This window comes from Panthera tigris, chromosome C2 (genome assembly GCF_018350195.1).
Source record: "Panthera tigris isolate Pti1 chromosome C2, P.tigris_Pti1_mat1.1, whole genome shotgun sequence".
NCBI classification, from domain to species: Eukaryota; Metazoa; Chordata; class Mammalia; order Carnivora; family Felidae; genus Panthera; species Panthera tigris.
This window is the reverse complement of record NC_056668.1, coordinates 69,325,915-69,338,676: the sequence shown is the minus strand read 5'-3', so window position 1 is coordinate 69,338,676 and position 12,762 is coordinate 69,325,915. Positions and strand designations below refer to the sequence as shown.

At 40.8% G+C, this 12,762-nt stretch overlaps 1 protein-coding gene across 6 annotated transcripts in view; it reads right to left on the bottom strand.

Moving 5' to 3' along the window:
* The window catches only part of KALRN (kalirin RhoGEF kinase), a 520,685-nt gene that overhangs the window by 268,869 nt on the left and 239,054 nt on the right, over positions 1–12,762 (bottom strand). For all 6 annotated transcript variants that reach the window (XM_042998400.1, XM_042998401.1, XM_042998403.1 and 3 more), the window contains one exon: positions 5,857–5,976. In XM_042998400.1, the coding sequence (XP_042854334.1) occupies positions 5,857–5,976 (120 nt within the window). The remainder of the gene's footprint in view (positions 1–5,856; positions 5,977–12,762) is intronic.

The window sequence follows — 12,762 nt, the reverse complement described above, 5'->3', positions numbered from 1 at the left end:
TGTATATATCTGCTCCCTGATTGGTTCATACACTAGTGAATTTTTCTTTTCAAATCTCATCATAAAATTGTTCACTGTAGTGAGTTTTCAAAGGAAGTTACTGCTGTAGTCCCATTTTACAGATCAAATAAACATAGCACATAAGAAAAAAAATCTCCATATAATACAAAGCTCAGCCAACAATGCAATTATTTTAAACATTAATAATTAGTTGAAAAGGACTCCAGGAGAAGGAATAAATTTGGCAGGTTAATAAAGCCTAAGAGTAGCATCTCACCATCACTTCGCTACCTCACCAAGGGAACAGAGCAGTGTAGTAGATAATTTAGCTCAATGTGTAATCCTTACATTATTACATTACTTATGTTTGCATTTAGGATAATATATACATATCATGGAAGGTTTATTTTCTTATTCAGGCTAAATGTGGTCTGCATTCTCTGATTCATATTAACTGTAGGAGGTAGGGAGACCAGGCTGGAGGACAGGGTGGCAGAGAGAGCCAAAAGGGATTAAAACTTACTAAAATAAAGTACGGATGTGGATGAAAGAGGACTTCAAAGAGCTAATATTATTGCAACCTCAGCCATTGGGATGATTTCAACTCAATGGCATAGTGGTAATTTGGCTTCTGCATGTTTAAGAAAGTATAGCTCAGCTTCCAGTAAAAAGGGACAGCTAGCAGCCCAGTAATGTACTCCAGAACTACTTCTGCCCTTCTTCTTGGGCAGCTGTGCAAGGACAGTCCCCAAGAGCTGATCCATTCAGCACTCCCTGTGTGAGTACAACCTCCCTCCTTTTCTCCTCTACACCACTGCTTCCCCTTCACCCTCATCCCAGAGGGCAGTTTGCATAGTCCTGTTGATTTTCCCTAGTCTGTCAACCATCTCCTGGCTTCCCTTCCCTGTTCTGAAATCTGTACTCAGTGTGAGCTATGTTAGCACGACAGCCTCCAGCAACCTAGACTCCTTTATTCCCTTGCTTTGCCACTAAATCAGCCCTCAGTCATGATGACCACATCAGAATTTGAGTTCCTAAATGCTGAACATGGCTAGAAAGAGTAAACTAAGGGGCAGAAATGATCCTTTATAAATCCCCGACTTCTTTCTCTGTTTTACTTATCGGCACCATTTTCTTTTCCTGTCTCCTAAATAGAGGGGTATCCCAAAGTGCATTCTCGGTTTTCCTTCACTTCTGCAGAGCTCTTATTTATTCCCATGGCTGCTATTATTTCCTCTTTGTAGATGACTCTCAGTATCCATCTCTCGCCCTACATCTGACCCTCATCTTTAATTGTCTTGAGCTGCCTGTCACGCTTCTCACTCCAGGTCAGCAGCACTGGTTCAGTTGATCTAGCTGCCTGCCCCATGTTAGCCACTTACAAAGATGCATTCTTAGTAAAAGAAATGAATGGTCTTCCTGGGGAGAGGAGGAATGCTCGCCAGTGAATGCAAACGGCTTGACTGCCCTGCCAGAGCCACCACCTTCCTCCTAGAGATCTTCTCAAGTTCCGCATCTAAAATGAAACTCCTTCCTCTGAAAGCATCTTCCAACAGCAGTCTACCATCTGCCCTCCTTGTTGTCGCCTGGGGTTCCAATAGTGACATCATCCTTGACTTGTTCCTCAAGGAACAACATCCTTGACTGGTCTAGCCCACATCATGCTTAGACTGCTGTGGTGGTTCCAGTGCTAGTCTCCTTGCCTTCCATTTCTAATCCATCAAACCCATCCTTCACATTTCATAGAGATAAATTTGATTTCCTGTAATAGGAAGTTCTTGGATGAAGTGACTTCTAATGTTCTTCCGGCTCTGAAACTCTAATTTGATGCTATAATATCATTCATTCCCTTCTCTCAACTCAAAAGCCTTCAGTGGTTCCCCTACTGCTGTGAAATTAAGTCCAAACTTAAAAGATGTCATTAAAGTCTCCTCCCAATGTAGTCTGTAACACTATCATCTACTACCTCCTTACAAAAACCCTCTGAAAACACACTATGCACTTTTTAATTTTCGCTACCTTCATTCTTCCTGCCTTTTAATGAGCATCCCTTATTCTCTCCCACTTATGGTCCAGTAGTACTTTGAGACTCAGCTCAAATCTGAGCTGTTTTGGGGGGGGAGGGGGTGTGCCTGGGTGGCTCATGGTTTGTGAGTTCGAGCCCTGCATCTGGCTCTGTGCTGACAGTGCAGAACCTGCTTGGGATTCTCTCTCTCTCCCTCCCTCTCTGCTCCTCCTCCACTCTCACTCTCTCTCACTCTCAAAATAAATGAGTAAACTTAAAAAATGTCTTTTGGGGACTTCTGGGGAAGATGGTTGGATAGGAAGATCCTAACCACAGGGGAGGTCAGTGGGGAATGGGTAAAATAGGTGATGGGGATTAAGAGTACACTTATCATCATGAACACTGGGTAATGTTTAGAACTGTTGAATCACTATATTGTACATCTGAAACTAATATAACACTGTATGTTAACTATATTAAAATGAATTTTTTTAACTGAATACAAAAATCTTTTTGGACAGCTGGACTCACTAAAAACTACTCTCTTCTGAATCATCTAATATTTGGCTGATTCTCCTTACTTAGACTGTGAAACTCTCAAAGCAATGACTGCTTTAAAAATCACTTTAATAACTGTCATTTATCCAAGGGTATATGCTGTACCAAGCACTGTGCTTACGTATATTTGTTCTTTCTTACGACACCACTATAAGGTGGGTATTATTATTCCTATTTTACAAATAAAAAAAAAAAAATGAGGCTCAGGCCGGTTGAATGACTTTCCCAAAAATGTACAGCCAAGGAAGTGATGAGACCAGGAATAAGATTCAGGTTTGACTATTCCTATGTTCATTCCCACCATATCACACCAGACTGTTTTATCTCTAGCAATTAGAATGGCATCTACAGTGCTTCACTCGGAGGAAGGGTTCACCAAATGAACATTAGTGATTATGATAATTAACTGGCTTCTCAATATATGAAATCAGCATGTAATTGTCATCAAAATCCCATCATTATGTCTTTTTCTCTGAGAGTGAAGGAATAACTCTAATTGTCCTATAATTTAGGCTATGTAATAAATCCTCTTCCTTATTATGAAACTCATTATATCTGATAGTCCTTGGAACTCCATCCCCTTTAATTTCCAAAATGACAAACTCTTATGCACACGACATAATCTTGCTTTGATACGCCTGAGTCATTATTTTGCATGTACTTCTACTCTCTACTATGTAATCCTATTGAATATTATATCTTTAAGACATGGATTACCAAGGATGTTAATATATGATGTAAAATAGGAGTACATGGAAGAAAATTGAACCAAATCAATTGAATTTATTACCCAGTTTTAACTACTTTTTCTGCCATAATGCTCATACTTAAAATGCATAAGAGGATTTCAAATAAAATAGATTTCAAAATCGAGCTTATCTCTATGATATTCACAGCTCTTGAAACCCCATCAGCCACAACATTTTGCATACTAACAAACAATAACTTGGGTCTGTTGATAAATCTTGCTTTATTCGTGCTTTGTTCTGGTCTCTGTTCTTAACTGTTCTGTTTTCCTGAAACCCAGGTACTTCCAGTAAAAACTCTGGCCTTCTTCGGGGAGACCAAAACCTTAAAACCCATAAATCCACCCAGGCTACGGTAAGCAGACATTCTAGTCTGCCCATGATAGTGTTAGTATATGCCTATTTTTTCTAGCTTAATTAGTAATAATTCCCTTCTTCCCTCTCAGAAGTGTCTCAGTTTTAACAATAAATTATATGATCATCCTACCCAAATATATTTTGTTTTCCCTTCTGGAACATAGGATTTTTTCTCAGGGTCCAAGAAGTCAAATTATGTTCTCTATCAGCCATTACTTGGAAAGGCCTCAGTAATACCATCAAAGTGGGCCAAGCCAAACCAGGCTAGTCAGATCCCCTTTCAAACTGCTTCAATCTTCCTTGGCATATTTTCCCCTTGATGCAGAACATGGTCTAAACCAACACGTTTAGGGAGAAGCACAGGCTCCCTGGAGAAGGAGCAAATTGGAAGTTCATTATGTTAACTATGCGACAGACCCTGCCTACCCTCCACTCCCACGATCTTCCAGAAATCCTATCTGCTCTGCTATCTCCTCTTCAGACCATAGACATATACTCCACAGGGGCCTATATCTCAATATCAATTCCAAGAATATTTGATCAAGTTGCACCCATGTAATTAAGAAACCTACATGCTTAGTGAGCTTCTATTCTGTAAGAGTGCGACAGCACCATTGCAAATTAATACATACTGCATATGCAGGTCGTGGGATTTAGTCACTTCACTAGCAGAGCTGATGCATTTACCCAGTTTTCCACTAGCTCACTGAAATGCTCAAGTACGTCATGACACTTGGTTTTACTTGCCCAACATTTGCTTATGGAACAGGGAATTTAATTACCTGATAGGGCAGGTAAACCTTCACAGCTGAGATAAACAAGGAGGAGGTGTGGCCAACAGTGGTCTTCTCTCTGTCTAGCATTCTCACAGCTCCATGCCATGCCCCTAGTCTGCCCAACCTCTGTTCCCTTCATGCTGACTCTCTATGGGGCTTTGACCACTGTGTGCCTGATTTTCAATTGTAACCCCAATCCTGATTTTTCCTTGACAGTGAATAGGTCTTAACAACTTTCATATTTGGGCATGCCAGTAAAAGGGAAAGAGGCAGCTGATGATAATAAAACCTCTCTTCTCTCCTTAGTTCCTCCTTAGCAAATGATTTGCCCACACTGTGTGTGCAATATATAGCCTATTTTAAAATCTCAAATCCCAGACAGTAAACTAGGACTAGTACTGGTTCCTACGAAGATAGCAGGCTATGATTACTGTATTAAAGATATAAGTATGGGCATGAACAGCTAAAATTTTATCATTATTGTGTAAAATTCTCATTAACAATCATTTTTTTTAGTAAATGATAACACCTTTGCATTTCTTATTCACTCAAAAGTGGGTTGACGTTTATACTGAACCATAAGTAATGGATGTCTTTCAAGGTTTCTCTCTGTTCCCGTTGGTGCTGAACTTATTTTTAATATAGTTCCCATGTCCCATTTCCTACTCTTTCCCCCACACCACTCTAAGGCAATCAGCTCAATTCTCTTTGGGAAGGAGAATGTTCTAGTAGAAAGGATAATTAAAGGTATTATTTAAAGCAAGATGAAAAAATTTATATCAGATTGTTGTAAGAGGAAATTTTATTTTAAAATAGTCTTTAAGACAAGTCTTGGCTGGTGAACTTCTGGTTTCAGTTTATTCTTGAAACGTGACTTATCAAACAGCTACTCTCAGTGAAGCAAACTATCTGGTGCAACCTGCTCCAGTGCTCATTGTTCTTGGTAAGAGGCAGAATCTGACAAGAAAATCTAAATATTACCTAGGAATCAAAGGTTTTAAAATGGAATACTAATGTATAAATGACTTTTGTACTTGTCTATCTTCAATTCTGAGTGATCTTCAAACGGACTTCTAACCTTTTGGCTTTACCAGTCTCACATGGTGTATAGTCCATGTTGTACAAAAAGCTCAGTGTACCCGGGCCTTAAGGTGAAAGGTACCAATGGGTAATCAAGATGCACATTTGTGGTGTGAATACTTGTCTTCTCATACTAGGACTCCTTGGGGGTAATGAACCCTTGCATTTGCTTCTCCATCAATTCCTGCATAATAGGGAGCTACCTGGACCATTTAACCAGAAAGAGTTAAGGCTTCACTACCTAAAGAAATGCCCACATCTTGAGGAATCATCTTGCCTGAAGTGCAGAGCAGAATGGGGAAGGGAGGACAGTGTAGTCAGATTTGGGTGTTACCTCGATTGCCAGTTGGAACTGCTCGTGTTCCCTCTGCAGCTGCTCTGCTTCAGACAAAGAGCTGGCATTGACCAGGCTGGCATTAAGCATTGACTCCCCATTGCGGATCCATCCCAGGACCTAGGGAGTCAGGAGAAGAACACAGGTGAATGGCCTTTGCAACGTCCCCAGAGCTCTTGCTTTCTCTGACTGGTCCTTCAGTCAGACCCTGCTATTTTCTGACCACACTTGGAGAGAGGACAGGAAGGCTCTGGATAATGCTCATCTCTGCAATCTTACCTGGCACCATGTGCCATAAGGTTCTTATTATAAGTATCAACCTCATTCTTCGATACATTTATTCTACTCTACCCTTATTACCCCTCTGTCCCAATTTCCTCACCCACTTAAACATTATCTGATTGTATTGTATGTACACTTCTGAAGTTCAACATCCCACCATACTCTGTCCCCCCAAATGTAAACTAGGGCAATATACGTGTCATGCTTTGTCTCACACAGTGCCTAGCACAGTGCCTTGCAGGTGGTGAGTATGCAGTAATGTTTTTGAAGAAGGGAATAATTATCTATTGTATAGACAATACCCAAATCACACCTGAACAAGTGGGTCCAACCTCTTATGCCTTGCAAAATAGTTAAAAGTAGACAAGTCTGAGCTTTGACAGGTCAATGACCCAAAGGAAAGAGGAGGGAGAAAGAAAACAAGTAAAACAGCATAAATAATCCATACACTGGATCATTAAAAAAAAAAAAAAGGCAGGGGGAGAGGAAGTTATAATTGATTTATATTATCTAGAGGCAATGGCTAGGCTAAGTAAAATTTCTAGGTGACCTTAATTAGTACTGGAGAAAGAGAATTCAGTTATGGAATATTAGAATAGAAGGAGAAACAGCTGACACTGTCTAGACAGTCCTAGGTGAAATGGACATGTGGCAATTCTCCAGCTAAGATCGAGTCAAGTGCAAATCATCACACTGGAAGAATCAGGCCTTAAAAATCTACCTTGCGTCTTGTCACCAGAAAATTGCCAAATACTTTCTTTATTAGGGAGTCTAAGAGCCCGCTTGGAGAGGAAATAAAGATTCTTCTGAAATTTAAAGATCAGTACATATCATCCATCTGTTACTTTAAGGCAAAGGAGAAGATACCACAATCTGTTTCAGATTTTTGCAGACTTTTTTCCCCCTCTCAACTTCTTCATGCTCAATAGTTAGAAAAATACTAAGCCTGGGCTCTCCTATTCCACAATCCTCATAGGCAGTTCTCAAATTTCCTCCTTGGGCAGAAAATGACTGATGACATATTGTACATGGATAACACTAGGGCAAAAATCCTGTGGAAGCTGGGCTATTTTGATTGAGATGCTAACTCATGGCCAGTCTGGCAGATTGTGGATGAGATGCCAAATCTGTAAAGCAATTAGTCGCAGGAATACTGCTCAGAGTGTGTATGTGGGAAATGTCTGATGCCAGTGGGGTACTGTGGCTGGCTGGCTAGAGGTGCTAATGATTTCCTAAAGCCGCCTGTGAGTTTGGGTACATGCATACATGGATTGCGTGGCCAAAAGCTTCAGCTCTTTGGAAAATGGAACTCACAATATATACTTTTGAACTATGCAAGTCCTTCTGCCATGCTTCATTGCATTTTGCTTAGTTCAAGATTCATTGGAGGGTGTCAGAGAAACATTTACTCTGTGTGCATCACAAATCAACGTTTGAGGGGCAATTTGACTCCCTCTGGGCCTCCTGAGTCTTGCTGGCATATGTTACCTTCTAGTTTCAGCCAACTGGAAACATCAGTTATAGCCGTGGTGATGGGGATCTCCATTAACTAGGTTTCCATTTAGATATTATAGGCTCCAGTCTCTGCGTCGTTCATTAAGTCATGCCATATCCTTGATATTCTTACTCATTTTGATCTTCCAAATGCTGTTTATAAAGGCATGTCAGGTCACCAGAGTGGGAATTTTGATTTTAGGAAGATAAAAATGCATGTTTATATCCATGGCTTAGGTTCAGGGGTGGGACTGATTCTTATACCCGAGTCAGTCCTCGAAGTAGGACTGGGATAGTGAAGAAAAAACACAAAGTCTGCAGTCAGAACACCTGGCATTTTTTACTACCTGGAAAAACCACAAAACCCTCAGTTTTCTCATCCACAAAATTAACATAATAGTACCTTTCCTTTCTACATCAGGGCTGATAAGATGTAAAACCTGCCGATGGTAGAGGTGGTGATGTTTAGTTTTGGAGCAAAGCGAGGTAATGCTATGATTCTTCATTTACCCGTCTCACAATGAGAAGAAAAAAAAAAAGGCTAGGACTATTAATTTTTGTTCCAGTATTTGTAGAGCTTACTGGCAAATTCTGATGTGATGTGGGACCCTTGGCTGTTTTGTTACCACCATTCTTTGTAGTCTGATCAGTGACAACTCTTGTTGGTATAATTTTCTATTACTGTAGTCCTTTATTTTCTTGTCTCATAAAATTGGTTATTTATTCTATGAGCATCCAAATGAGTGCAAGGGAATAGAAGAAATACTGTCAGAAAAAATGAGAAAATGTTTTTCTAATCCTGTGTAATTTCAGAAACCTCATTTAATCTCTCTGAATCTCAGTTTTCTCATTTGCAAAATGGTAACACTTTGGTTGCTTAAGTCACAAAGAAAGACTAAATGAAGTAACCTAAAAGTGTTCTGCAAACCATAAAATGTAGTCCAAAACATAAGCATTTTATGTTGATCAATTATCTGAGGGAACGATTTACCTATAGGTTAGATGATCTTTGAGGGTCACTTTGAATTTAGGATTCCATACTTCTTTCAAAATTCAGAGGCCCTGCAAACCACAGGATACCAGACAGAGTCAGGTGGGTAAGAATGAGGGACCAGAGGCATATCACTGTTCAGGGACTCAGGTGCTGGCCAAGAATTCAGCTCAGTCAGAGCTGAGATGGCAAACTGAAAATGGGGATTTACTGCTTCCTCAGGCTAAGAAAGCTCAGGTAAACTCCAGTGAGAAGACTGGATTTGGTTAACTGGACGTGGATGCCCACAAATGATGATGCCATCTCAGTGGGGCAAGCTGTACCCTGTAACCACACAGGCTGGGAAGCTGTTTGTATACGGTTCTCTAGGTCACATTCACAATGAAGCTATGAAGATGCCCTCAAGGCCTCTGACTCTAAGACCAGCTGTTGCTGATGACTTATCACAAGGCACAGTCATTTCTGAAAGTCTGGCCGCAGGAAAAATTGCCCACCCCTCAGATGGTAACTCAGAGCCTGTCATATTTCCAGCATTTCTTAGTTCTAGAAATTCACAATTTAAGAGATTGTATGTGATCATCCTTCCTGGTTTTATAGACTGTGACCATGTCTTCTTAATTATCTCCATTTTGAAACAAATGGACAGTACTTGTCCCTTTGGTCTACCCCAACTCTTTTCTACCTTTATGTGTGGTGAACAGAATTGAACACAGTATTCTTGACAGGATCATATTTTCTCCTTTGTTTTCAATGTCCCTTTTGTTCATAAGCAAGTTTTGGGCAGTATTTGGTCCACAGGAGTAATGAAAGTCAATGCCTTTAGTAGACAAATAAGTATGATTTATTTCCCCATAGCTTAGAGCCCCAACATCTTACAAATCCATTTTGGCCTATTTTCTGCTAAATGCACTGTTCTGGGGTAATACATATGGAAATTCACTTAGTTTTATGCCCATTGAGTAAGTTTTTCAAATCTTCTTGGATTATCTAATAAATGTGAGGTCATCTTTATCAGAGTAGTAATTTTCCTGGAAAGCAATCAGAGAATGCTGTGGGATACAGAGTAATCTCAACCACTTTTCTAGAAGAAAGGGGGCATCTGAGTGGTCTAGGGCCCTGGACCATGGGCTATAATCAGGGGAGTGGTTTTCCTTAAGCAGTCAACATTTCTCCGGAGGTGTTTGGGCCATTTAACTAAGATACAGAGTCTTATGTAATCCCTCAGAAAGAACACAGGTTGCATTAAACAACTTCATTTGTTCTCAATACTTGAAAATAATTTTCAGTCTAACATCTGTAGCATCATCTCTCCTCAAAGCTTACGTTTAATATAATTGTGGTGTAACTACACCATAGGTTATGATGGCCAAATCTAAACTTTTCATCTATGAGCTCTAACAACAGAGCTGTGTAACAGCACATTGTGGGTCTCTCCCTTTCCGTCCCCATTAATGGCATTTCAGTTAAGGTGTCCTTTTTCTTTTTTTCTTTCTTTCTTTCCTTTTTTTTTTCTTTTAGTATATTCAAAAGAGAAACTCTCAAGCTGGTGTCTAAATTTAGCTCCACTGATCAATACTGACATCTAAATTAACTCCCTCTTTCCAAGTGTCAACAGCTTTCAAATCAATATTTCCTGCTCCACCAACTTCCATCAAACACAAATGCCTTCTCTGAAACTGGATCAGACGACTCCCGAAAGAAAGAGCCCTACGCTGACAAGGAAAACAAGTCTGCCTAATGAGGCATGGTGGCTTAGCTAAGCAGCTATCCCTTGGCACCTCCCAGGACCTCTGTCCTTCCCGAAGGCCTTCGTGGGTTTCTTGCAGTCTGACTTAAGCAATCCAGTATGGTTTTGAACTACAATCCCATATGTGTCATCTTCCCCATGGTGGGGAGAAGCCATTTGCTGCTGCAGAAGAATTTTTTGTCTTCCAACTCACGAAATACTGAATGGGAATGTATCCAGATATTAGTCAAGCCTGGATTATTCATATATAGACATCCCACTTCCCCATTTGATAAAGTACCTATCATCATCCCAACTCCCCATTCTACACAGGATGTATACTTAGAGGATGAAAATTCATTTCCATTTCCATACCAGTCAAGAAAAACGTAATTAGGGTGTGAGCTCTATTATTAATGTTGGAGCAAACAATAAAATTAAAAACCAGGAACAAAACAAAAGTATGTATTTCATTTCACAGTCAAATAGGAATGATTTTCCTGTTACTCTGTTTGGATGATCTCTCCCGCCACCTTCGGCTGATGGGAACAACTATGCATGAACGACGGAGGACTCCCATGACCTGTTGGAGTGTGTTGTTGATGAGGCAGGCGCCTTGTGCCAGGCACAGGCCGTGCCTGCCTGTGCTCTAATATGTAGTGCTGTGAAGGCCAGGAAGACCCCCAGGCTGTGTTCTGCTGGAGGGCTGCTTCCTATTTCTCCCGGAGCCCGAGGGCAAGAGTGAGGCCCAGGAGAGGCAAACTGTGGGACTGTGGATAAAGGAAGCTGGGCTGAAGTTTCAGCTAAGCAGTCAACAGGCCCTGGCAGCACTAACCCAATGCCGCCTCAGTTTCCCCATCTGTGAAATAAACAGACACTCCTTTTTCTCCATGGGTCTCTTCTCTAAATGAGATTATAGGGGCACCTGGGTGGCTCAGTTGGTTAAGCATCCGACTTCGACTCAGGTCACGATCTCACGGCTTGTGAGTTCAAGCCCTGCGTTGGGCTCTGTGCTGATAGCTCGGAGCCTGGAGCCTGCTTTGGATTCTGTGTCTCCTCCTCTCTCTGCCCCTCCCGTGTTCATGCTCTGTCTCTCTCTGTCTCTCAATAATAAATAAACGTTTAAAAAATTTATTTTAAAAACTGAGATTATAAATGAGGAAGTATTTCTCATACGAAGAGTAAGTACTATCATTACTACCAAAAGCTTCAGAACTTGTATACTCATAACTGCTCTGGGTCTGCTAGGATTTCCACCACATTCCTGTGAATAACACATCTCTCCAGAGATTTAGGAGTGGTCCCAGTGTAATTACACAGAAAACAGCCTGGATGGCAGCCCTGTGATTCTGCCTTACTTGGCACTCAGTGATCTCATCTGCATGGAGGACAGATCTTTAGCACAGCGTATGCAGGCTCTAGCTGAGCACTGATTGGGAGAAGCAGAGCACAGAAGACAATTTTGTGCATTATAATAAATAACAATATAATAGCTAAGACCTAGGCATTAACAAGAAATACTCTGGATATAAAAGAACAGTAATGATTAAATTAAAAAGGTGTCTTTGTCCCCTATACTAAATTAATAGAGTTAAATACGACAGTGTAGCAGCCACAGTACATAAGAAAAAATGTTTGGCAGGAAGATGTTTCTCTGCTTAGGATACGTTGGGCGGGGCTCTGCCTACAGGGTGCAGGGGTCAGGATTACTTGAAAGAGTGTGGAGCACAGGGAACAACCACAAAAGTGCCATGGAGCCCACCCTGCCAGGAAGCCCTCCTGGAGCAGTGGAGGGTGGTAACATGCTCTTTCATCAGTGTGACCACTGTTTGGTGACCTCTCTAGGCTTCGGGGCCCTCATCTGTAAAATGGAAATGATATCTGCTTTGGAGAACGGTTGGAGGATTGATGGAGAGACAGATGTAAATGGTACACAGCACTCAACAAATTGAACTATTATATTTGTATTTCTTCAATCCCACTTTGTCTCAATAAAAAAAATCTCCATTCATTATGCTAATATTTAAAATTTAGTCTGTTCATAATATAAATATGTAATATTTTTGTTTAATTCTTTAAAATTTTGCTATTTTTTAATGTTTATTTTTTTATTTTGAGACAGAGAGAGACAGAGAGACAGAGCACAAGTGTGGGAAGGGCAGAGAAAGAGGGAGACAGAATCTGAAGCAGGCTGCAGGCTCTGAGCTGTCAGCACAGAGCCTGATGCAGGGGCTCGAACTCACAAACTGTGAGATCATGACCTGAGCTGAAGGTGGACACTTAACCGACTGAGCCACCCAGGTGCCCCAACATGTAATATTTTTAAAATGTGTCATTGGTTACTATGTTTTCCTAGGGGTTCCTAGAGGTCTGGGTGCGTCCTTTGGTAAAATGTTCAGTATAATGTCTCATA